Source organism: Stegodyphus dumicola, chromosome 9 (genome assembly GCF_044657685.1).
Source record: "Stegodyphus dumicola isolate Sdum_Otavi_A_Nest chromosome 9, ASM4465768v1".
Taxonomy (NCBI): domain Eukaryota; kingdom Metazoa; phylum Arthropoda; class Arachnida; order Araneae; family Eresidae; genus Stegodyphus; species Stegodyphus dumicola.
This window is the reverse complement of record NC_140776.1, coordinates 88,926,770-88,951,295: the sequence shown is the minus strand read 5'-3', so window position 1 is coordinate 88,951,295 and position 24,526 is coordinate 88,926,770. Positions and strand designations below refer to the sequence as shown.

General features: G+C 32.4%; 1 protein-coding gene across 2 annotated transcripts in view; it reads right to left on the bottom strand.

Moving 5' to 3' along the window:
* LOC118188496 (WD repeat domain phosphoinositide-interacting protein 2-like) overlaps positions 1-24,526 on the bottom strand; it is a 75,537-nt gene that overhangs the window by 19,981 nt on the left and 31,030 nt on the right. For both annotated transcript variants that reach the window (XM_035358929.2, XM_035358930.2), the window contains exons 8-9: positions 21,203-21,364; positions 18,613-18,720 (exon numbers count right to left, since the gene is read on the bottom strand). In XM_035358929.2, coding sequence (XP_035214820.1) covers positions 18,613-18,720; positions 21,203-21,364 — 270 coding nt within the window. The remainder of the gene's footprint in view (positions 1-18,612; positions 18,721-21,202; positions 21,365-24,526) is intronic.

Here is a 24,526-nt window from a genome sequence, read left to right as displayed (position 1 = left end):
TTTGTATCATTTCCTAAGATTCATTTTTCAGTCAATGGAGATTCTTTAAAATTGTGACAAATTCTAGCCATTGCTGATACTAGCAAGCATTCATTGTTGATGAATTCACTTGTTTCCATGCAAGTTTAATTATTTATTCAGTCTCTTATTTTTAACTGCTTCCAAAATGCCATTAATGTGTTGTTCTTTCCTTCATCTAGTGCTTTATTTGTAGAGCTGTAAATATATCTGACATAACAGGCTTGAAGTGATTTCTTGATTCACTAGTTGGATTAAGGTAGTGGAATTGAGGAGAAGGAATAAAACCTCTATATTTGGACGCACTGTTCTGTAGGCTTCAGCCCTGTGTCCTAGAGCATTATTGAGAATTAGAACTTTAAATTAGCTGTTCTAAGTTATATTTGAAAAAAGTTTAACAAATGAATTTTCAAACCAGTGATAAAAGAGGACTATCACAATGTGGTCGACACAAACCATGCACAACTGAAGTTCTCATGTTAGACATATTAGATGGAGCTAATTAAGGTAATGCATGCATGAAAAACTGCATTCTGCTAGGCTTTACTGTATATCCATTACTTTTGGGGAAGACCTCTATACAACATATAAATGTCGGATTGTAATGACAGTTTCCCGCCACCACAAATATCATTTGCGTGAACAGTTGTGTTGCCGTGTTTAATCATATTTTGTCAATTGATTTTTGGCATTTGAAGGAAAAAGACTTGGTTAAGAACACTATGTTGTGAAATTTGTAAAAAATATCATTAAGTATCATTAAGTAAGTCTGAAATGGAACTATTACGCTACCAGATTAGAACCATCAATTAATTCTGGTTCTGAAGTCATCTACAGAATGTCACTAAATCATGTGTATAGCTTTAGGTACTAATGCTATATCATATGACACTGTGAAGGTTTGGTACCGAAAGTTCTAAAATAAGGGCTGTGACATTCAAGAAGCAGAGTGCTTTGGCCGGCCTACTGAAGTTCATGAGGTCCACCTCCGAGAACCTGTGGAAGAAGATCAGTATGCAACCACTCGAGAGCTTGCTAAGGATTTAGTGTGATGTCAATTAACTGCTCTATGCATCGCATAAACTTGATGCACAAGTTCAATTGCTGGGTTCTGCATGAGCTGACTCAAGCAGATAAGGTCAGACATGTTCAGGGCCTGCATTAATCTGTTCAGGACAAAATTTGGGAAAGGATTGTCACTTGTGATGAAAACAACTTCAAGAACACATGGAAAGGGGTTTGGTCTATGCCCTGTGAGTCCGTCGACAATGTCGCAAAGTGCAGTTTGATTAACAAAAAAATTATGCTTTGTATGTGGTGGGTTTGCCAAGGTATTATCCATAAATAGTATGTGGATAAAGGTAAAACCCTCGATAGTAAGCTGTACAGCAAGATGCTAGTCCATGTTGACACTGCCATCAAGAAAAATTAGCTGAGTTCCAGTGCAAAAAGTTAATGTTCCATCAAGATAACATGCAAGATCACATGTGTCTGTATTCACTGGCTGGACTCTGTACGGACTTGAATAGGATCTTTTGCCACACCCACCATATAGCCCGTACATCGCTTCTTTGGACTTCTACTTTTCTTTACACCTGCAACTACATCCTGCTGGTGCTAATTTGCATTCTGTACAGAACATCTGAAATGAGGCTGACCTGTTTTTGAACTTGAGGCTACCAAGTTTCTAGGCTGAGGGCTTTGAAAAACTATGAAAACGTTGGCAGAAAATCATAGATTTGGGTGGTGATTACTACCTGCACCAAAGGTACTGCTTTTACATTTTTTCTAACTTTATTAAGAAAATTTTTTGGTGGAAAACTTTAGTTTCAACCAGATATATATATCTATATAAATGTGTATCCCAAAACAATTTATTTTTTTAAATAGTTCTGATTCTAAATGCTTATTACAGCGATTTCAGAGATAAAAACGTTTTTATTTTTACAAATTTATTTATATAATTCATTAAGTCTTTCAAAAGAATATAGTAAAATTAAATTAAATTTATATAATTCTCTTGTGCCATTGCTGCAAGGAATGAAATTTGAATTTAACAAACATTCTCTACTCATAAAAAGCAAATTTAAAGTTAATTAAATTTTAAATTAAACTGAATTACAAATAAATGATTAATTATTGCTGCAAACTAATCTAAAATATCTTTTAAATTCTGAGAGCATATGTAAATCAAGTATCAAAATCTATGAATATACAGTCAAAAGTCGTTAATTCGGACACCCATAATCCGGACCTCAAAGCTAAAAACTCTCTGCGCATGCGCAAGTGCAGAATACGTTTTCGCGTTCGCGTTTAACGTATAACGGACGGTATATGCTAAAATTATACAATTATCTATTTCAGTTAATGTTGATGCTTGCGTTATTCCTTAATCTTCGAATTGGATGCAGCTTATTATTTTTTGCAGACTGTAAGAGCAATTTTATAAAAGTAAACTTGAACTTTCGATTATGTCAATTTCCGATTCTGGAGCTCCCAAAGGATCTACAAAACGAAAGTATGTCTCGATGTCCGTCAAACAAAAAGTGGAATTGCTGCAAAAAATGGATAAAGACATGAAGAAGGACAGAGAGTTGACAGAGAGGTTAGTGAAAACGAAAAAATTTCGATTGACAAGTTAGTCGGTATTCTCGGCACAGCAATTACAGGACTTGAACAGCGGAGCTTTTTAACTGAACAAGAAATTATGTCTGTTTATAGAATTAAAGAGAAAGTATTATCACATAAAACGAAACAACTTTCATTGAAAGAAATGTTTAATAAAGTAAACAAATAAATATTAAGCTTCTTTTTTTTGTAAATTTTGATACCCTTTAGATCATAATTGTTCTTTATTTCCTAAAATACGGTTTCATATTTTTAATTTTAGAATTTGTGCGTGTTATCTTACGAGATTTAAACTGATGATCTATAATCCGGAAAAATCGATAATCCGGAATCGCCGAAGTCCCGACGATTAACGACTTTTGACTGTATAATAAATGTGTAATATATAATTCCAATACATTTTTGAATCCTAAAAATTTATAAAAATGCATAAGTGAATAATTGTTGAGCAGGCAGGAGACAGACTTATCAAGGGGAAATTGCCTCCAAACCTAACTCTTCAATTATTCAATTCGTGTTTTGTCATCCATGTAGATAAGGGTAAAAGGAAAATGCAAAACCAAATGTTGTAAATTACTTAAAAAAAAAAAAAAAAAAAAATGTGGAATTTAGAAAAAATAGTAAGTAAAGACTAGAATAATTAAAGTCAATTAAGAGTAGAAAACCAAACCAAAGTTATTTAGAAACTCTTGCCTACAAAAAACTACCCCGACCGGAATTATGCAAATAAATAAAAAAGAAACTAGATACTATTTATAAAAAATACATAAATAATACCAAAAAGGCAAGTAAAAAGTAAGTTTTAATTTAACTAACCAACTATAATTGTATTTGAAGAGTGGAGCAGCATGCGAAACTAAGTGATGTTAAGTAGTGTGTTTCTTCTAACTTTATATAGAGAGGGCAAAGTTGAGTGTTAAGCTCCTATCTGTTAGGTCTATTTAAAAAAAAATATTCTGTAAACTTTTAGTAATGTAAAATATGTGTACTGTAGCAAAATTTTTTTTGCTAACTGTGAAGTATTGTAAAAATGCTAACTGTCACGTAATGTGAAAAAATGGTTGCAAATTATTAATAATTAATAAAGGGTAAAAGGAAAATTCAAAACCAAAAGTTGTGAATTACTAAAAAGAAATTTAAACAAGTGGAATTTAGAGAAATTAAAGTCAGTTAAGAGTAGAAAACCAAAGTAATTTAGAAACTCTTGCCTACAAAAAACTTCCCCATCACGAATTATGCAAATAAATACATAAAAAAAAAAAAAAAAAAAAAATTATACTGCAATGAGCTTTAATACAAAGACTGTGTAGATGAATTTCTTCAACATATTGTTACTGGCAATTCAACAATAACCATAGTTCAAAACTAGCTTTTAAGAAATTCAATGGGAAAAGGCACCAAATTTAGACCAGTACTGAAAATTGGCAAAAATAGTTTCAAAAAATAGTTTTAATAGTTTCAAAAAAATCTTGACAAGTTCATAGTTGAAACTAGTTACAAATTAAATATTCCAAATTCTACCTTTATGGCTTGGAAACATGAAGTGTTAGAAAAATTCAAGCAAAGAATTCAAAGGATTGAATTTAACAACAATTTACCATGGAATTTTCTCAATCTTCTATTGCAAGATTTGAAACAAAAATTCGTAATAATTTCAGCATTATTTGAAAATTTTTTTATGTCTCACTAATTAGTACTGAACTGAATAATGCCATTACTTACAAACTTACCAATACACAAGAAAATATCATTGCAAAAAAACTAAAAGCAATTCATAACCATAATTTGTTTAAAACTACAAATTTCACAATCATCTAGCTACAATAGATTAGCAAATCTAGATGCTCTTCCTAAATTCCATAAATCACCATTCAAATTTATATTTATAGCAAATGGTACAAATAATTATAAAAAGAATATATTACATATTTGCAATTAAACTTTAAAAAAATATGTATTTTAATTCATCAACTAGTTAACAAACAACACAACTATAGTTGGATTATTTATAATAATGTTCCAGTTCTCAACAAATTAAAAAGTTTAGAAATCAAGAACATTAACTGCTATGACTTTGAAAACCTTTATACTTCTCTACCATTAATTAGAAGAAATTTTTACTAGTTTAATGCAACTCCCCCAACATTTTCCTGACATGCTTAACATCCTTGAATTGAAAGACGGAAAACTTCCTTGAATTGTGCATGCATTATTTAATAACTACATTAAATTCATATTCTTTCAGCAAGTGAGAAGAATATCAATGGGAGCAAACATTTCTACACAAATATGTAACCTATTTCTTTTTACTTATGAATATAAATTCCAACTAAGTTTGAATAAGAATGAATTAGTTATTTGCAAATATATTTAAATACACTGATGATATTATAACCTTCAATAATAATTCTGCTTTTGAACAATTCAAAATTTATCCAAATAGTTTAACACTTAATAAAACTAATACTAATCAAGATACTATTGAATACCTAGACCTACTCATAATTAAACACAGCAAAATTAAACTTTTACTACCTTACATTTTGGTCAGTATTTAGTAATTTTTGAATAAACATGTTGAAATTCAGCTTTAATAAATTAAGACTATTACAATAAATTTCTTAGTTTAATATAAAATCAAAGTAATTTTAAATTACTTATTTTAAAAAATTAATATTAGTTAATTTAAAAAATTTTCAAAAATAAAATTAATTTTATTTCAAAAACATTTTCGATTTTTTACCATCTTTTAATAATTTGCAACCATTTTTTCACATTATGTTACAGTTAGCATTTTTACAATACTTCACAGTTAGCAAAAAATTTTGAAGCAACACACATATTTTACATTACTAAAAGTTTACAGGATAGTTTTTTTTAAAATAGTCCTAACAGATAGGAGCTTAACACTCAACTTTGCCCTCTCTTTCTAAAGTTAGAAGAAACACACTATTTCACATCGCTTAGTTTGGCATGCTGCTCCCCTCTTCAAATACAAATTTAGTTGGTTAGTTAAATTAAAACTTACTTTTTACTTGCCTTTTCGGTATTATTTATGTATTTTTTATAAATAGTATCTAGTTTCTTTTTTATTTATTTGCATGATTTGGGTCGGGAAAGTTTTTTGTAGGCAAGAGTTTCTAAATAACTTTGGTTTTCTACTCTTAATTGACTTTATTCTAGTCTTTACTTGCTATTTTCTCTAAATTCCACTTTTTTTTATTTATTATTATTATTATTATTATTATTATTATTTTTAGTAATTCACAACATTTGGTTTTTAATTTTCCTTTTACCCTTATCTACATGAATGACGAAACACGAATTGAATAAATGAAGAGTTAGATTTGGAGGCAACTTCCCCTTGATAAGTCTGTCTCCTGCCTGCTCAACAATTATTATTATTCACTTATGCATTTTTATAAATTTTTAGGATTAAAAAATGTATTGGAATTATATACAGTACACTTCCGATTATACGCGGAATTGGGTGGCACAGCCACCGCGGATGACAAAAAACGCGGATAATCCGAAAAAAGCTAAAAAACGTGTATAGCAAATAAGAAAACAGTCATTCAAACTTTGAAAAATTGTTTTACGTACAATAAAACATAAAATAAACAGCAGGAAATGTTTAACTAATGCTTAATATTTTAGCTTATTACGCTTAATATATTTTCCCTGTGAAGTCCAATTTTTCGAATTCCATGTCGCTGCTTAAAACACATCAAAATTTCCTTTCAGGCCTAACAACTCAAAAAAGGTTTTTACCTTCGCCGCAATGATAGGACCATTTACAGGAGTACCCTCTTTTCGAACTTGAGCTAACCACTCTGTCAATGCCGTGTCTAGCTCATCAAAGGTAAGAACCCTTCATAGATTTTCGCGTTTTCATTGAGGAAGCACTGTCCGGCATTGATGCAATCGTCTTTTTGTTTTAGAATGTCACGCACTGTTGTTTCCAAGATTCCATAATCCAATTCCATCTGCTGCCTTGTAGCGCTATTTGATACTTTGGAAATTAATTCTAGTTTTTGTGCAATCGTCAACACAACCTTCTTTCGTTTTCCTGACATTTTAAATCGGTAACGAAAAACACAAAACCAAAAAGCACAAGCAGTGAACACAATAAAAGATAAGAAATTAACTCTGGTTTGCAAACACTATCAGGCTTAAACTAACAATGGCAAGTGGGAGGAAGTGGATGTGTCAGTAAGATTAAGATGAGAGAGGTCGGTGGAGCGGGCACTGCAAGGGTGAGTAAGAAATCACTTACAGATCACTTATCAGAGGAAAAGGTTCTGAGAAGGCGTAGGATATTTTTGGTATAAATAAGCACGATGTTAGCAAATTTAACGTTTCTCTCAGTTTTGTGAACATTTTTATTTTCTTTGCTTTATGCTTGTAAAAAAAAAAAAAAAAAAAACACTTTGTTTGGCAGGCGCGAACAATCCGCTCCACGGATAATCTGGAGTATACTGTATTATACATTTATTATATATTCATAGATTTTGATACTTGCACGTGATTTACATATGCTCTCAGAATATAAATGATATTGTAGATTAGTTCGCAGCAATAATTAATCACTTATTTGTAATTCAATTTCATTTAAAAGTTAATTAACTTTAAATTTACTTTTTACAAAAAGAGAATGTTTGTTAAATTCATTAATTCTTGATATATTGCCTTGCACCTGCCTCTATTACAGAATAATTTATCTTATGCAGGGTCCATAGCCACATTTTAGTTAAAAATATAAGCACCTATAAGCACTTTTCAAGCCCATTTTAAGAAAAAAAATAAGCACCTGTCTAATTACATCATACACAACTGCATAACCTTAAAAATTAGACTTTAATTTAAAATATGAGAAATGAAGTACTTATTAAGAGAGAATAAACATTACTCAACCATAGAAAATAATTACTTTTTTTGTTTTTAATTTTAAATAATAGTTCAATTTACAGAACTAGTTTACAATGAGAGGGGGGGAAAAATGAAGAACTAAACTATATTACATGATTTAATGATGAAATTTCAGTTCAAAATAGAGAAAATAAATAATAATAAGGCATATTTATTGTATTTGCTTGGAACCTAATAATAAATACAATTTATTTTTCCACTCATATTGATATTTAAATAATTTAAATCTAAATTCTGAACATTTTCTAAATTTTCATTGTATATCAGTTTTCTCTTAACAGATATTGCAAGCAAAGTAATTTAAGTAAAAAAGAGGAACATTTCTGAAATCAGAAGACAGAAATTTGCTTCATGCAGTCATCTTTAACAGTAAAAGCTTAACCAACCCGCATACTTGAAATTGGCGAATATTCGGACAGTCGAGCGTAACTTGAAGGAGCGGATTGGGGGGGGGTAGACTGTAGCTGCTCTGTTGTGGCTTGAACTTATACAGAAACTTTAAATACTGATTAATATCATTTTATTCATTTTTTGTTGTTTTGAGAATGGCAACAAAATTATTATTGAATTTTTGTTGTTTTGAGAATGGCAACAAAAAGATTATTCAATTTTTGTTGTTCTTGGAATGGCAACAAAAGATTACCAATGATATTGTTCTAAAGAGTTGTTTACATTTTGATAAAAACGAAAATAAAGATTATTTTGATTTAAAACTTGGATTGACGTTATTTGATGAAACAGAGTTGTAAAAATAAAGATTAATTTGGAGTCAGAGCCAATAATTGGTGACTTGGACTTCTGATTTAAAAGTAAATATGTCCGAAGACAATAAAACTGTTATGGATCCTGCACAGGAACTGTGCAAGATAAGTGTCAAAATTCCTTCATTTTGGTTGGATTGCGCAGAAATATGGTTTTTTCAAGTTGAGGCTCAGTTTAAGATAAATGGGATTATTTCGGAAGAAACGGAATTTAATTATTTAATATCGCAGTTAGAATCAAAATATATTATCTGGGATATCATATAACAAGTAATTCCGCTACTAAATATACAGAATCCAAAACAAGGCTTCTGGATTTATTTAAGGAAAGCGAAAGTACTAGAATTAAAAAACTTCTAACAGGAATCAATTTAGGTAACTTGAAACAAAGTCAATTACTACAAAAATTAAAATCTGTTGCAACATCGGATGTGTCCGAAAATTTAATTAAAACGTTATGGTTAGAGAAATTGCCGGAATCTATGTGTAATATAATACTTGTTAGTGATGAAGAATTACCCAAGTTAGCGATCATGGCTGATAAAATTTCTGATATGACACCTTCTAAAGAGATTTGTGGTGTATCAACAGCTAACAGTAATTGCTCGAATACATAACAGTTAATGAAAATTCAATCCCTTGAACAGCGAATTGCCGAAATGACTGTTCATCATCTATCGAGACCACGATTTACAAACAACTCTCCGTCCCACAGATGATCTCGCAGTACTTCTAGGAAAAGATTTAATCCTAAAGGAAAATATTGTTTTTATCATTTCCGTTTCGGTAACAAATGTCATCAGGATAAATGTACTCAGCCGTGCAGTTGCTCAACTGATAGATCATCCAATCAGGGAAACGACAATGCGCAATAGAAGAGGCGGCAAGCTCTACTGCCGATAATGTTAAAGAATGTCGCCAATTTTGCCTATTTATCAGAGATAAAAAATCGAAAGTGCGTTTCTTAGTAGATAGTGGTGCAGATGTTAGCATTTTACCTGCTTCAGCACAAGACAAACAATCCACAGATTTCAAGTTGTATGCAGCGAATGGTACCGAAATCGAAACATATGGTATAAAAATGTTAACACTTGATTTAGGACTTAGGCGTGAATTTCAGTTTCCATTTATAGTAGCTAAAATTAATAAAGGAATTTTGGGAGCTGATTTCCTTAACAAATTTAAATTAATAATTGATTTACATGGCAAGAAACTGATTGATGCAGTAACTCAACTAAAGGTAACTGGTGAAGTTGCTTCCATCAGTGAAAATAGTGATACTGTTACAGTAACCCATTCAACAAAATTTAATACTCTTCTAAAACAATACCCAGACTTATGCAAACCAAATTTATTCTTATCAGGTTTAAAACATAATGTTCAACATCATATCATAACACATGGTCAACCTGTGCATTCTAAAGCAAGACAGTTGGATCCTCGAAAGCTTGCAGTAGTTAAGCAAGGGTTCCAATTCATGTTGGACAATAACATAATAAGACCTTCGAGTTCTCAATGGGCAAGTCCTCTGCATGTGGTGCTAAAAAAAGATGGTACTTTTTGCCCATGTGGAGATTATAGACAGCTAAACGATAGAACAGTTCCTGATAGATATCCTATTCCTATGATAGAGGACTTCCATCATATTTTAAAAGGTACGAATATTTATTCCAAAATAGATTTACTTAAAGCCTACTACCAAGTGCCCATTGCTGAAGAAGACAGATGTAAAACTGCTATTATTACTCCTTTTGGATTATATGAATTTAATGTTACGAGTTTTGGTTTGAAGAATGCACCAGCAACATTTCAAAGATTTATAAATACAGTTCTTTCTGGTCTAAATTTCGCTTTTCCATATATAGATGACATTCTGATAGCATCTGCTAGTGAAGAACAACACAAAATCCATTTGAAGCTTGTGTATGAGAGATTAAATGCCTATGGATTCCGCATTAACGTTTCCAAATCCATCTTTGGCACACAAGAAATAGAATTCTTGGGTTATTTAATTACTCCTCAAGGATCACGACCTTTAACTGAGAAAGTCTAAACTATTGTTAATTACATCGCTTCCAACAACAATTCACGAACTCAGAACATTCTTAAGCCTTATTAATTTTTATCGGAGATATTTAAAAAAGGCATCAAAAAACCAATCTCTCCTACACGACTACCTTAAAGGAGCCCGGAAAAAAGATAAACGGAAAATTCAGTGGACCGATGAAGCTAAGGAACAATTTCAGCGATGCAAAGATGATTTAGTCAATACAACACTCTTCTCATTCCCGAATCATGAACTACCTCTGTCATTATATACAGGCGCTTCAGACTCGGCGATTGGAGTGGTACTTCAACAATTTGAAGATAACAGATGGAAACCTGTAGCATTTTATTCCAAAAAACTAAACGAAGCACAAAAGCATTACAGTACTTACGATAGAGAGTTACTTGGTGTGTGTGTGTGATTATGGCAAAGCCTCGAGGGCTATCTGCCTAAGAGGAGGGATGCCTTCGTGGAGGACTTTCTAAGGGAAACTGGCTCGTATACACGTTACACATGGGGAAAACCACAAAAACGCACATGCAGCCAGCCCGTTCGCGGGATTCGAACCTCGGACCGAACTACCAGTGTTCAGCGACTTTACCGCTCGGCCGCTGGTGGGCCAGAGAGTTACTTGGAATTTACCTCTCCATCAAACACTTTAAATTTTTACTGGAAGGAAGAACATTTACAATATTCACAGACCATAAACCCATAATCTTTGCATTTAAACAAAAGCCAGAAAAAGCATCACCTCGTCAACTTAGACATTTACAATACATCTCTCAATTTTCAACTGATATACAGCACGTAGAAGGCCGAGATAACATCGCTGCAGATACTTTATCGAGAATTGAAGAAATTTCTTTGATCGACTATGACAAAATTGCAGATGAACAAATTATGGATAAAGAATTGCAAAATTTGAAGACATCAGCAATTTCCCTGAACTTCAAACAGTATCCACTATCTTCTGGGAAGTCTTTGTGCTCTTATACTTCAACAAATAATATCAGACCATATATTCCAGACAGTTATCGCAATAAAATATTTTATCAAATGCATAACGTAGCCCATCCTGGTATTAAGTCATCTGTAAAGCTCTTATCATCTAAATTTATTTGGCCAAGTATCCGTAAAGATGTTCAGCTTTGGACTCGATCTTGCATGGCTTGCCAAAGAAGTAAAATTAATCGACACACAAAATCAAGTTTCGGTGATTTTCAACTGCCTTCAGAAAGATTTTGTGACATGCATATTGATCTTATTGGACCCCTACCACCATCAAATGGGAATATTTACTGTCTCACTTGCATTGACCGGTACTCTAACTGGATGGAAGTGATTCCACTTAACAACATTTCAGCAGACACAGTTGCTAAAGCATTTTATTCTAATTGGATTTCAAGATTTGGGGCGCCCTGTCGCCTAGTCACAGATCGTGGACCTCAGTTTAGTTCAGAGTTGTTCAACAACCCATCGAAAATGTTTGGAATAAAATTACAACATACAATGGCTTACCAACCCCAAGCAAATGGGAAGGTAGAGCGCCTCCATAGATCTCTCAAGACATCGCTTATGGCACACAATAGCCTGGCATGGACTGAAACACTTCCAACTCTTCTTCTTGGCTTACGCATAGCTATGCAGGAAGACTCTGCATATACCATTGCTCAAATGGTTTATGGACAAAATATACGATTACCTGGAGAATTTTTCCATGATAGCACAACTCCTACACCACCTGATATTTTTGTCAAGCAGCTAAAAGAAACTATTAAAAAAATTGGACCAAGAACAGTATCCGATAAATATGTCCAAAAAATATTCGTCCCTAAAGACTTGAAAACAACATCGCATGTGTTTATTCGCAAAGACAGAGTTAAAAAGCAATTAGAACCCCCTTATGATAGTCCTTTTCAAGTGGTTGACAGAAAAGAAAAATATTTTCAGTAAAAATTAATCACAAACATGTTACAGTGTCTATCGATAAATAAGCCTGCATATTTCTTGCAAACACCAGACATTACTACGAAGCAACCAACATCGTCAATGAGACCTCCAACAGACTTACTTCCTAAAATTACAAACCTCCAACAGACTTACTTCCTAAAATTAACAAGTTTCCTGCAAAACAGTCGTGTGTAGGGTGGACAATAAAACCCCCTGTGCGATTTTGGGATTAGCATTTATATGTATCAATATTTTTTTTTTTTTTTTTTGTAAATAGTGTGTTTTAAAGGTAATATTATGCTCTACCGTAACTTAGTTACTGGGAAGGGAGTACTGTTGTGGCTTGAACTTATACAGAAACTTTAAATACTGATTAATATCATTTTATTTGTTTTTTGCTGTTTTCAGAATGGCAACAAAATTATTATTCAATTTTTGTTGTTTTGAGAATGGCAACAAAAAGATTATTCAATTTTTGTTGTTCTTGGAATGGCAACAAAAGATTACTAATGATATTGTTCTAAAGAATTGTTTACATTTTGATAAAAACGAAAATAAAGATTATTTTGATTTAAAACTTGGATTGACGTTATTCGATGAAACAGAGTTGTAAAAATAAAGATTAATTTGGAGTCAGAGCCAATAGCTCTGTAGATTTTTGCGCTAAATAAATGCTTTTTACATTTCAATATGTGCATCATATAAAAATAAACCAACGGAACTAAAAAATATTCTGCTTAGCAAGCACAATAAAACTCTTTTAAGTGTTCATAAACAAATCTCGGACTGAACATCAAAATTAATTATCTCTGCAAAATATCACACAGACGGCGTTAAATTTCCGGAATAGAATCATTCTTCGCTTGGGTTGGTAGACCGCAGAACTTTTAGTCCTATTCAATCCAGATTGTAAAGTGACCAAAAAAAAAAAAAAAAAAAAAAAAAAGGTCCATTGCTTGTTTTGCAGCGAACTGTAACAGTTTCAATATTCAAGACTTTGCGGAGAAAGGGAAGACTTCCCAACCTTTGTACTGTATAATGTATTGGCAAAAAAAAATGAAATTATTTTGACTATTTGATTACTTTCCCTTTATTTAAGCCATTCCGAATATTATTCCTTAAAAAGCTAATCTGTGTTAAAACACAACCATTTTTGGAAGTTTACTGTACTTCAGCAGTTACTGCAACTATGTTATTATAAACATTCATACATATGCTCATAATATAAGCATAACGATCATAATAAACACGAATATGAACTGACCAAGCAGAACGAGAATGCAAATTTTTAAGATCTTGATAGAAATTCAAACGTGTGTAGTATTTGGGTGGGAGGAAAAGAATGCCGAATGTAGCGGAATTTTCTACTGCTTTCACAATTCTTTGACCAATAGAACAACGGGCACCTGTCTGTACTCTTCGTGCACACCAAAGATTATGTTAATGCAGAGAAAGGGGGAAAAGCTATTTCCGGGAGTATGACTCACCATCTGACATTCCATATTAGGAAGAAAAGTTGTTTATTTAGTTTCTTTCGGCTTTGGTATGGGGAAAAATAGCGCGTTCATTAAAAAAAAGCCCTAAAAGCAAAAAATAAGCACAAAAAACAAAAAAATAAGGGCTTTAAAGAAAAAGTAAGCACCTATAAGGGCCTTTATATTTTATTTTCAAATATAAGGACTTATAAGCACCTACAAGGACTGCTACAAACCCTGAGTTAGTTACCTACACAGTAACTCGTATCAACTCAATTTATGGAATTACATTGAAATTACACAAAAAATAAGAAAGCGTTTGTACACATTCCCTTTCCTTCTTCAACATCAAAGTATGAAAACATGCTAGTTCAGTTTAGGCTTTTATCTTTCTTCAATCCATTCATTGTATGTACCATGCATTTGTTTTCAATTAATATGAAGTTAATATGAAGCTAACAACATTTGCATCTATTTCTTATACAGTGGAACTTTGAGATACAAGCACCTCTACATATGAGAAATTCGAGATATGAGCAAAAAATTTGTCTCTAAATATGAGTATTGACTCGAGTAACAAGCAATGAGCCAGGCTGTCAGTATTCGCGGCACCATTTTCCCTTTCCGGCTTGACTTGGGGAATTTTCTTGTCAGATCACTCAGTGTTCTTTGATCTACGTGTTTGTGCACTTGTGAGTTAACTGTTTATTACAATTAATGTGAAAATAATTATTTCATGATGCCTCCCAAAAAGATTGCTGCCTCAGATAGTGCTGCAAACAAAATTAAAGAAGCCATGACCGTTGAAATTAAGAAAGAAATCATAGATAAACATAAAGGTGGTATATGAGCAACGGAATAGGTGAAGACTTACAGCCTTTTGTCATTAATGATCTGCACTATTCCGAAGAAGAAGGAAGAAATTAAGAAACTTGATGTAGTCAAAGGAGTTATCATTACTTCCAAGCACCATCCAAAAGTCCCAGGAGCTGTTGAGACGCTCTTATTTGTGTTGATTAAGGAGAAGCAGTTAAAGTCGGTGTTGGAAGCTATCATAAAAGTAAACCCATGGACCTTATAAGAGATAGACTAACCCAATGGGCGGGGCACGCATCACCCACATGTCCCCAAGAAGGAGTAGGGACGATCTGGTTTACTTTAACATTGAAACCTATGGCATTTGTATCACATTTTTTTAATTATTAAATGTGATATGATGTATAAGTGATGAGATTATGAAAGTCACAGTTTTTCCAAATAAGAATTAATATATCTCTTTAAAGCACTTTTTACTGCATTTTGCGCATTCTTTTCATGCGTTATTCTTCTATAAACATCTTTACTTTGGCAAAACAGTAAAAACTCTAAACATGAAATTTATGAACTTACTTTTGAGTACAAATAAAGTAAAATTAAACAATATCTGATATTTTTTAAAAAAAATTTATAAGCATTTTCAGGCAGTGGTTTTTAAAATTATTATAACATTACAAGACGATTATTTATTTGATCGTATGATCATTAATTATTAACATCATAACATGATTATTTATTTTAATAATTCATAAAATTCGGAACATAAACTTTTCTCAGTGTAATGAAAATAAATAAAATCTGTAAGTACTCGGATTTTATGTTACACTCAAAGGGGCGTTTTTTAACGCTTTTTGTGTTACCTCTATTTACTGAATATCATGTTCTTCGCACGTGAACCCCACAAAATTCAATTCAACAGTAGTATCACGAAATATTTGAAAACAGCATATCTTTAGAATTTCGGCATTGGAGATAAAAATGTTATTTTCTGTACAATGTTGCTGCCATTGCTCACTTTGAGCCCGTTGTGTTTCTTAATCAAAAATTCATTTAAGTTTTACAAAATATGAAATGGATTAAAACAAATTCAAAATTCAGCTATTCGGGTGGAGGATTACATTATTCAAAATTTGATTGCTCTAGATACTGTCGTTTTTTCACAGTGCGAGAAACATACATGTATTCATGCAGATTATTCATTATTAAATTTCTTTAAATATAATACAAGGCAATAATATTTGGTGGCAACAATTTGCGAAGTGAAACGGACGTTTATAATGAAACAGCGTGAAATGCCGTTTCGAAAGTAATAGCCTTTCTGGACTACCGCCCCTTTAAGCTAATAAATTAAATTCACAGTAAATAAAAAATTCTTATGCAGAACTGGAATTAAATTTAAAAAAATAATCACTATAAAATGTTAGCACAATCAATTATTACAGTTTACAATTTTGACATTATAATAAATGTATAAAAATTATTAAGGTGTTAAAGTGTTTATCACTATGATGTATTGTTGAAATATAATTGAAATAAAACTCCTTTATAAAAAATATGCTATCAAATATTCACCTATAATCTTAAAAATGCAGCACAACTTTGAATTTTAAGCAAAATCTTTCAAAAATTCATTTTTAGGTATTTTAGTATTTTTTACTTATTTACACCAATAAAAAGCATAAAAATTATATGAGAAAATTCTTTGTTTGAAATTTTCTATTAGTTCAGATTTAAAATATTATTTTCTAAAAGAAGTAGTTACAAATTTCCTTACATCATGAAAAGCTAAAAAAATAGCCAGGCCTGAAAGCATGCAACAGCGATTATTTGGAACGTTAATTATGCTTGATAAATATGCTAAATTTTTAAAAATCAATCTGTTTCAAAAATAAAAATATCTAAAAATTCTAATTTGTGAAATGAGGCGCTACAACCTACTTTCTCTTAACAATTATACACAGTACAATATCCAACCATTGTAAGTTTCTGCAAGTCGTCCCTACTCCTCCGAATAAGGTCAAGGTAACAGCTGGGAATGTGTCAGAAGAGGGAGAAAAACCATTTGGGTTGTTCTATTTCTTATAAGGTATATGGTTTACTCACGGTTATATTATATACCAGTGTTATTTATTAGTTTGTTTCTAGCTATGACAAATTTGCTATACAAACTTAAGGCTGAAATGAATTAAACTCATATCTCAAGGTTCCACTGCACTTGAAAATACCATATAAAGAATAAAAATTCAAAATCTTTCACATAATTTACATTATGATTGACAAAATTCAGTATTACAAGGTACTCAGTACATTGCTTAAGTACACAGATTCCTGAAGATTTTAAAGCAGATACATGACAGGATTTCGAGCAATAACTTATTAATATTTTCTCTTCTCTTTTTGAGATATTACAAAACAAAATACTGATACAACAGTTTCTAATGCAGTAGAAATACTGCTGCCAACTATTTATGCAAGTTCAGTTCATGTTTCATAATTTACATATTAAAATTTACATTGAATATACAGTGGATGGACAAAAATATGGAAACACCTTGTGAAATGCATGTTTGAAAAGAAAGATTGATTTTAATGAAATATGTAGGTGGCGCTGGCGTTTTTGATTACTGACGCCACCTATACAACTTCGTAAATGTGCTAAACAGTTCAGTTGTTGTTGGAGTACTGTTATGAGGTTGTCATTGCATTATGTCAGAGTTAACAGACTTCGAACGTGGGCAAATTGTTGGAGCACGTATGGTAGGTGCTTCCGTAAGCAAGGTAGCCGAGGTGTTTAGTGTTTCAAGAGGTACTGTATCGAAGATTTATTCCGCATATTTGAAAAGTGGAAAAACATTATCTGCTAAATCACAGTGCGGACGAAAGTGTGTCCTGAGTGATCGTGACAGACGATCATTAAGGGCAATTGTGACGAAAAATAAGACCACAGCTGCAAAAGTTACTGCTGAAATGAATGTTGTGTTACCGAACCCTGTGAGTACCAAAACAATTAGAAGGGAGCTTCATAAACAGGGAATTGACATAAACTGGCCGTGCTGCAATTGAGAAGCCACTCATCAGTGATGGTAATGCCCGTAACAAGAAAAGGTGGTGTTTAAGTCATAAAGCCTGGACTGTAGAGCAGTGGAAGCGAGTAATATGGTCTGACGAGTCTTCTTTCACATTGTTTCCCACTTCTGTCCGAGTTTACGTTTGGAGAACGCCATCTCAAGCCTATAATACAGACTGCTTGTTGCCAAGAGTGAAACACGGTGGAGGTTCTGTTATGGTTTGGGCAGCCATATCATGGTTTTCTGCTAGCCCCATGATAACTGTGTCAGGGCACATGACTGCCAAGACTTATGTGAACATTTTGGCCGATCAAGTTCATCCCATGGTACAAACTTTGTTCCCCGATGGTGATGGTGTCTTCCAAGATGACAAAGCCCCTGTTCACACAGCTCACATTGTCCAGGACTGATTTTCTGAGGACGAGAATGAGTTGTCCCATCTTCCCTGGCCATCACAGTCATCAGACCTGAATATTATCGAACCTTTGTGGTCTACATTGGAACGGAAAGTGCGTTCTCGTTATCCACCGCCAACATCATTATCTGAATTTGCCACTGTTTTGCAGGAATAGTATTCCCTTGGCAAACATACCGGAACTGTATTTATCCATTCCGAGAAGACTGCAAGCTGTTTTGGATGCCAATGGGTTTCCTACACCATATTAAGCAAAGAAACATGTTTTTTTAAAGGTGTTTTCATATTTTTGTCCAACCACTGTACATTATTTTATACAAAATATTTAATATACGTATGTTGTTGCCTACATTACAAATCTGAAATTCTTATATATATGACTGACAGAGATTTTTAATGAAAGTATTAGAAAATATCTGTAGTTGAAATTTTAATTTTTCTCATGCACAAATTAAGTTATTTTAATGCATCCATCGGTAAAAATTAATAAAAATAATCACTATACCTATGTTGTTTCACCAAATGACAAGGACCACCAGTTTCAGTATTTAATTCGTAGATGTAAAGAAATCCTTCCAATGAAGCAATCATAACATAGTTAATATTCTGAATTCTAAAATGAAATTATATGTTATAAAAATTACATTAGAGTTTATGCTAAATTACAAAATGTTGATTACAGCATTTTTTACACATTAAAAAAAAAAAAAAAAAAAAAAAAAAAATTCTGCGTACCAACAAATAACTCTAATGAAATATAATGCTTACATTTTTTAATTAGATTAGTTTCTACGGATTCATGGATTTGGAGTGATTGACGACAACACTTGATGAAGAATCAAAACACAATTTATTCAGCCAGTATTACTCAGGTCAGTTCCAAAATCACATTCACAATCATGGAAAATCTACGACAAACACACTGAAACAATCAGCAACACAGTTTTCAGGCTATCGGACTATAATTGTGAAGGCAGCTTCATGGCAAAGCACTACAGTATAGTTCCCGACTTGGGTTCGGTTGTTCTCGGAACTCCATGTACTCTTAAGACTCTCCACACTACAACTCGCTATACACTCGACGATACTCTCAATAGCCTCAATGATGCACACTCTTGATCCACTAGACTGCCGATGAACCCAATAGATTACGAGACACTACTCTACTCCACGGACCAGCAGGGTTTATATAGCTTTTGGGCTGCCTTCGAGAACATTCTGGGCCAAACCAGTAAGAATTCATTCTGGAATGTACTCCATCCATCCACGGAATATTGCCAAATTTGTCGCTGAATGGGCGATTTTGTGCCAAATATGGCAACCCGGCCTTCATTTGCCCGTTTTCTGGCAACCCTACAGCCACCTTGCGGAGTAGCTATCTTACCGCAACTGGACATTTTATATAGTGCAAGTCGTTGTACATAATAATGTATAAGTATTCATAAGAAACAACCAAGAGTTTGAAAATTATTCCATAAATATTTGATTCATTAAAAGAAGCTTTTTTCTTAGGAGGAGGGCAGGCAGAGCAGCCTGAAATAATAACTGAAGAATTATCACATCTTCAGACATCAAGTTTATATTCTCATATGTTTTATGTTGAACAATTTCTCTTAACCGCTTCCCTAACAATTTTTTTTGAAAAAATTTGCAAAATGTGATGATTTTTTTGGAAAAAAATTGCAAAAAATCATCACATTTTTTTATTTTATTATTAAATACAACAAAACGAAAATCAAAATATGTAGGTTTTAAGTTGAATTTTTAATTTTTTGAAGGTGTAAAAGCATTTATTTTTAATATTAGTTTACTATCCCGAGTTATCTCAGGCAAACGAAAAAAAAGTTAAATATTAATCTTTGTATGATAGTTTTTGAAACAAGGAACAACACAGAGTGATACCTGATGTTCTACACTGGTACCTGGTCTCTTTTCTTACTGGCTTACCGCTGGAATCTCTTTCACGGGAGCACAGAGTACACTGTCTCGTTGGATTTGATTTTTAAAAAATTTTTAAAATTTTTTCCACCACCTTTTCATAATCACTATCTGAAAAATCATCGCTTTCGCTATCTTCCATCATCGCCATTATTTTATTTTTTTCCAATGCATGCATTCTTCTTTATACATTACTAATCCACAAGCCAATGTATACTATACAATAGTGAAACACGCGACCAGTCCCTCCAAAAGAACCGTGCAACCAACAAAATTTGGCAAACTGCCAATCAAAGCTAAATATTTCCTTTCATTTCCTCCAGACCGAGTAAAACCGTGATAAAAGAAATCGTACTAACAAATTCTGCTTCGCCCGAGTTTTCTCAGAATAATAATTAACTGCAATATATATGAACCCGAGCTAACTCGGGATAATCAGGCAAGCGGTTAATTAGAACGATTTAGGTTATGGATGTTGGAATATGGTAAAGCATACCAAAGCTATCTGCCTAAGGATCTTTGTAGAGGACTTTCTAAGTGAAACTGGTTTGTATTCATGTTGCACATGAAGAAAGCCACAAAAATCAACCAAGCAGGATGCCTATTAGCTCCGACTCAAATTTCTAGTATTAAGTAGTTTAACAATGTAGCTAGAATGACTTGGTTCTGAATGCTAGGGATAGAATTTAAACATTGTAACAACAAACTTTATTATTGGAAGTAAAGAAACTTGAAAGTTTAGTGAATCTATAATTTTCCTTAAACATTGGTGTCCTTAAACATTGTAACAACAAACTTTATTATTGGAAGTAAAGAAACTTGAAAGTTTCGTGAATCTATAATTTTATAGCTATTAAAAGACATAAAGGAAATAAAAACTTAAATCATTAAAAAAATTCAGCCTCAGAATGACATAGATTTTATATAAAATTTTTATGCATTTCAAAGACAGGCAAAGAGGAACAAAAAGTAGTTTTTATTCTTCTTTTAATATTTATCTTTTTAGATAAGGAGGGGGGATAATTCATATTTAAACTTCAAACTGGCACGTTATTTTTCTACAACTAAGTTATTGCTTTTCATAAATGAATACAATCATAATTTCATGTATTCAAGTGATTAAATAAAAGATTAAATTATAACAAGAAATAACGTACTTAGTTATGGCACTAACAGTTTTCTGTCCAATAGAAGGAAGGTGAACGGTTGCAAAGGCTCTCTGTTGAGTTAAAACATCAGACATCTGTGTTGGAAGATATTTTGCAGACTGTGTTAGGACTCTTCCAAACATTTCCATCCAACCTTCTTCATCTATATTCCTAAATAAATGCAGTAATGTATTGAAAAATTCTTATCTCTATACTGTTATATATTCCGTGGGCAAAAATGTGTCTTATACATTACATAAATCTTAAACATTATGTAAATGCTTAGTATGCAAGTTTACTAAGGCTGTACTCTCCTCGGGGGGGGGAAGGGATTAAATTTTTGGCAACAGTCTGGGTAAGAAAAATTTATGAAAATTCAAAATCTACTGGATTCAGAATGAAACAATTCTATGCATTTTTTAAATCAGGATTTCCAATCAGAACCTTGCAGAAAGAATCTAGGATTCCATGACAGATTGCTGAGGATAGAAAATATTTTATTAAAACTGTAAATATAAAGTGACTTGTTTATAAAGTGACTGATTAACAACAATGACAGCCTGCTTCCTATTGCCAAAAATTATAATATTTTCCAAGAATAAGAAAGCTATTTAGAACTTGTACTATACAAATAGCTGCAAATTTTGAAATGTGTAAATCCAGAAGTTTCTATGACACTGTGAAGCAATACGGTATCAAAAGAACTCTAAATTGATTTAAACTAACTTTATAATGCATGATTTAGTTACTGAACTATTTACAATATGAAGTAAAATATATTACAATACAAAGTCCAAGATCCAGACTCTGGACTTCAGTAATTCTGGATAAGGAAATTTTTTAGATTTTAGATAATCAGTTTAAATCTAGTACGATGGAATGGAGAAATGATAAATTTAAAAATCAGAAATGGGAAGCAAAGTTTACCAGAAAAAAAAAAAAAAAAAAAAAAAAACCTGAAAGCTTTAAGATTTTATATTACATCTAAGGGGGTTTTATCAGCTTGTTGCAGGACCCCTGGTGTTTAGTCCCCACGTCCCATATGTTTTGAGATGTTAAATGGCATACAAATTGCCAAAGTATTTTCTAGAAAGTTCATGACTGGATCATACTGATCTGTAATCGTTATTTAAATGTTAAAGAACTGTATTTTGCATAATGTGAAAAAAATTCTAAATGTTCCATCTCTGCTATTTTCATGCAGTCGCAAAGCCTGTATAAGAAAGTACCTTTACATGTTACCAAAAGCATTCTTAATAAGATTTTTGCTTTTATACAAATGGATGAAATTTGGTTCAAGGTTTTTTGTATTACAGTGATCGCAGAGAAGAATGACTAATTATTAAAGAGATTCAGGCTTAAAAAAGTTTTCTTAAGTAAAATTATTACAAAAATAGTAAGTGCTTAAGTTGCATAATAAGAGTTTTCTAATAAGAATAGTACAGTCAAAAGTCATTAATCCGAGCACCCATAATCGGGACCTCAAAGCTACAAACTTTCTGCGCATGCGTCAATGCATAATGCGTTCACGTATGCGAATAGTACTTTTACGCATGCGCGTCTAATGTATAACGGACGGTATATGCTAAGCTAAAATTATCTAATTATTTATTTCAGTTAATGTTGCAGATTGCGTTGTTCCTTAATCCTCGAACTGAATCCGGCTTATTATTTTTTGCAAACTGTTTGAGCAATTTTATAAAAGTAAGCTTAAACATTCGATTATGTCAAATAGAATTTCCGATGCTGGAGCTGCCAAAGGATCTACAAAGCGAAAGTATGTTTCGATGCCCATCAAACAAAAAGTGGAATTGCTGCAAAAATGGATAAAGGCATAATATCCTTTGTTTCTCTAACCATTCCGAAATCTGTTTATCAATTTCACGTTGCTCTGTGCGCAATGAACTGGAAGTTGATCTGTCAGTACTATCCTTATCTTCAGGGCAGATATTTTTTTTTTTATTCAGCTAATAATTCTTTACTAAATGTAGTATTTCATCTCGATGTATTCCGTCTTTGATATGATTTAAATCAAATTCCTCGTCATTATAAATATCACGAATACACATCAAATAGTTTTCTGGTTGCAATTTTCTAATTTCGATTATGCGTAATGTATGCTTTACGCATGCGCGCGTTGAAAGAAATGTTTAATAAAGTAAACAAATAAATATTAAGCTATTTTTTGTAAATTTTGATACCTTTTAGATCATAATTGCTCTTTATTTTATAAAATACGGTTTCATATTTTTAATTTTATAATTTCTGCATGCCATTTTACCAGATTTAAACTGATGATCTATAATCCGAAAAAATCAATAATCTAGAATCGCCGATGTTCTGACGAGTCCGGATTAAAGACTTTTGACTGTACGTGTAAGTCTTTTCAACCAGACTGTCATTAGACTTTCATGTTAGAAAAGACAATGGCAAATCTAAACTTTCAACAGCAGTAGGCAAGTTTAGAAACTGGTGGTCAAATTACATGCATAAGAAAGGGGAAGTTCTGTCCCAGTTTTCATAGAGAATAGGCCTGGGTACAGATCTGAGGGTCTCTTAGCCCTTTCCTACCATCAAACCTCGTGAGAAGACTTCCAGTTCGGCAGCATTTAAGGTGTAGTAGACATCAGGGCATTATGCCTAAATATTAAAAACATGCTCTGTATTTAGACCACAGTGGGCAGAATGTAAATTACAAATGCCATCAATTATAAGGAAAAATTATCCAATTTTATGCAAGCATTTTACTTTTACAATATTAAACTACTGACTGCTAAATTTGGAATTTTTAAAAAATCAGGCATTGATGATTGATATCCCACAAGAATGAAGATATCAATGCATATCTATGTAATTTTTTTATTGTTTATGCAAAATTATTTGTAATTTCTGTTGTTACAAAAAGTGAACCACTTCAATTAGAATTTGATATTTTGTTTTCATAGGATAAGTTGCGAGCTCTTTGATAAAATTTTTGTAGTGCACTGTTGCTTGAAGGTTGTATTAACGACAATGATCAATGAGCTGAGTTGAAGACTTAATAGTGAGAAATAAAGAGACTAAGACATAAGAAAGAGATGTGCCCTTAGCAACATTCTTGGTGAGGAGAGAGCTCAATCACCAGTGGGTATTGGACATTCCCAATGAATGTATTCACTTGAAAGTATCTGGCCATTTGGAACAATAACCATTTGGAACATAAAATATTTTGATAAATAAAAGATTCACTTCTCTGCTCAGAATTTTATTGATTGCATGCAATCATATGATACTCTAAAAATCTAATTAATTCCCCCCCCCCCCTTGACAAAAAATTTGGTGGTCAAGAGGTCT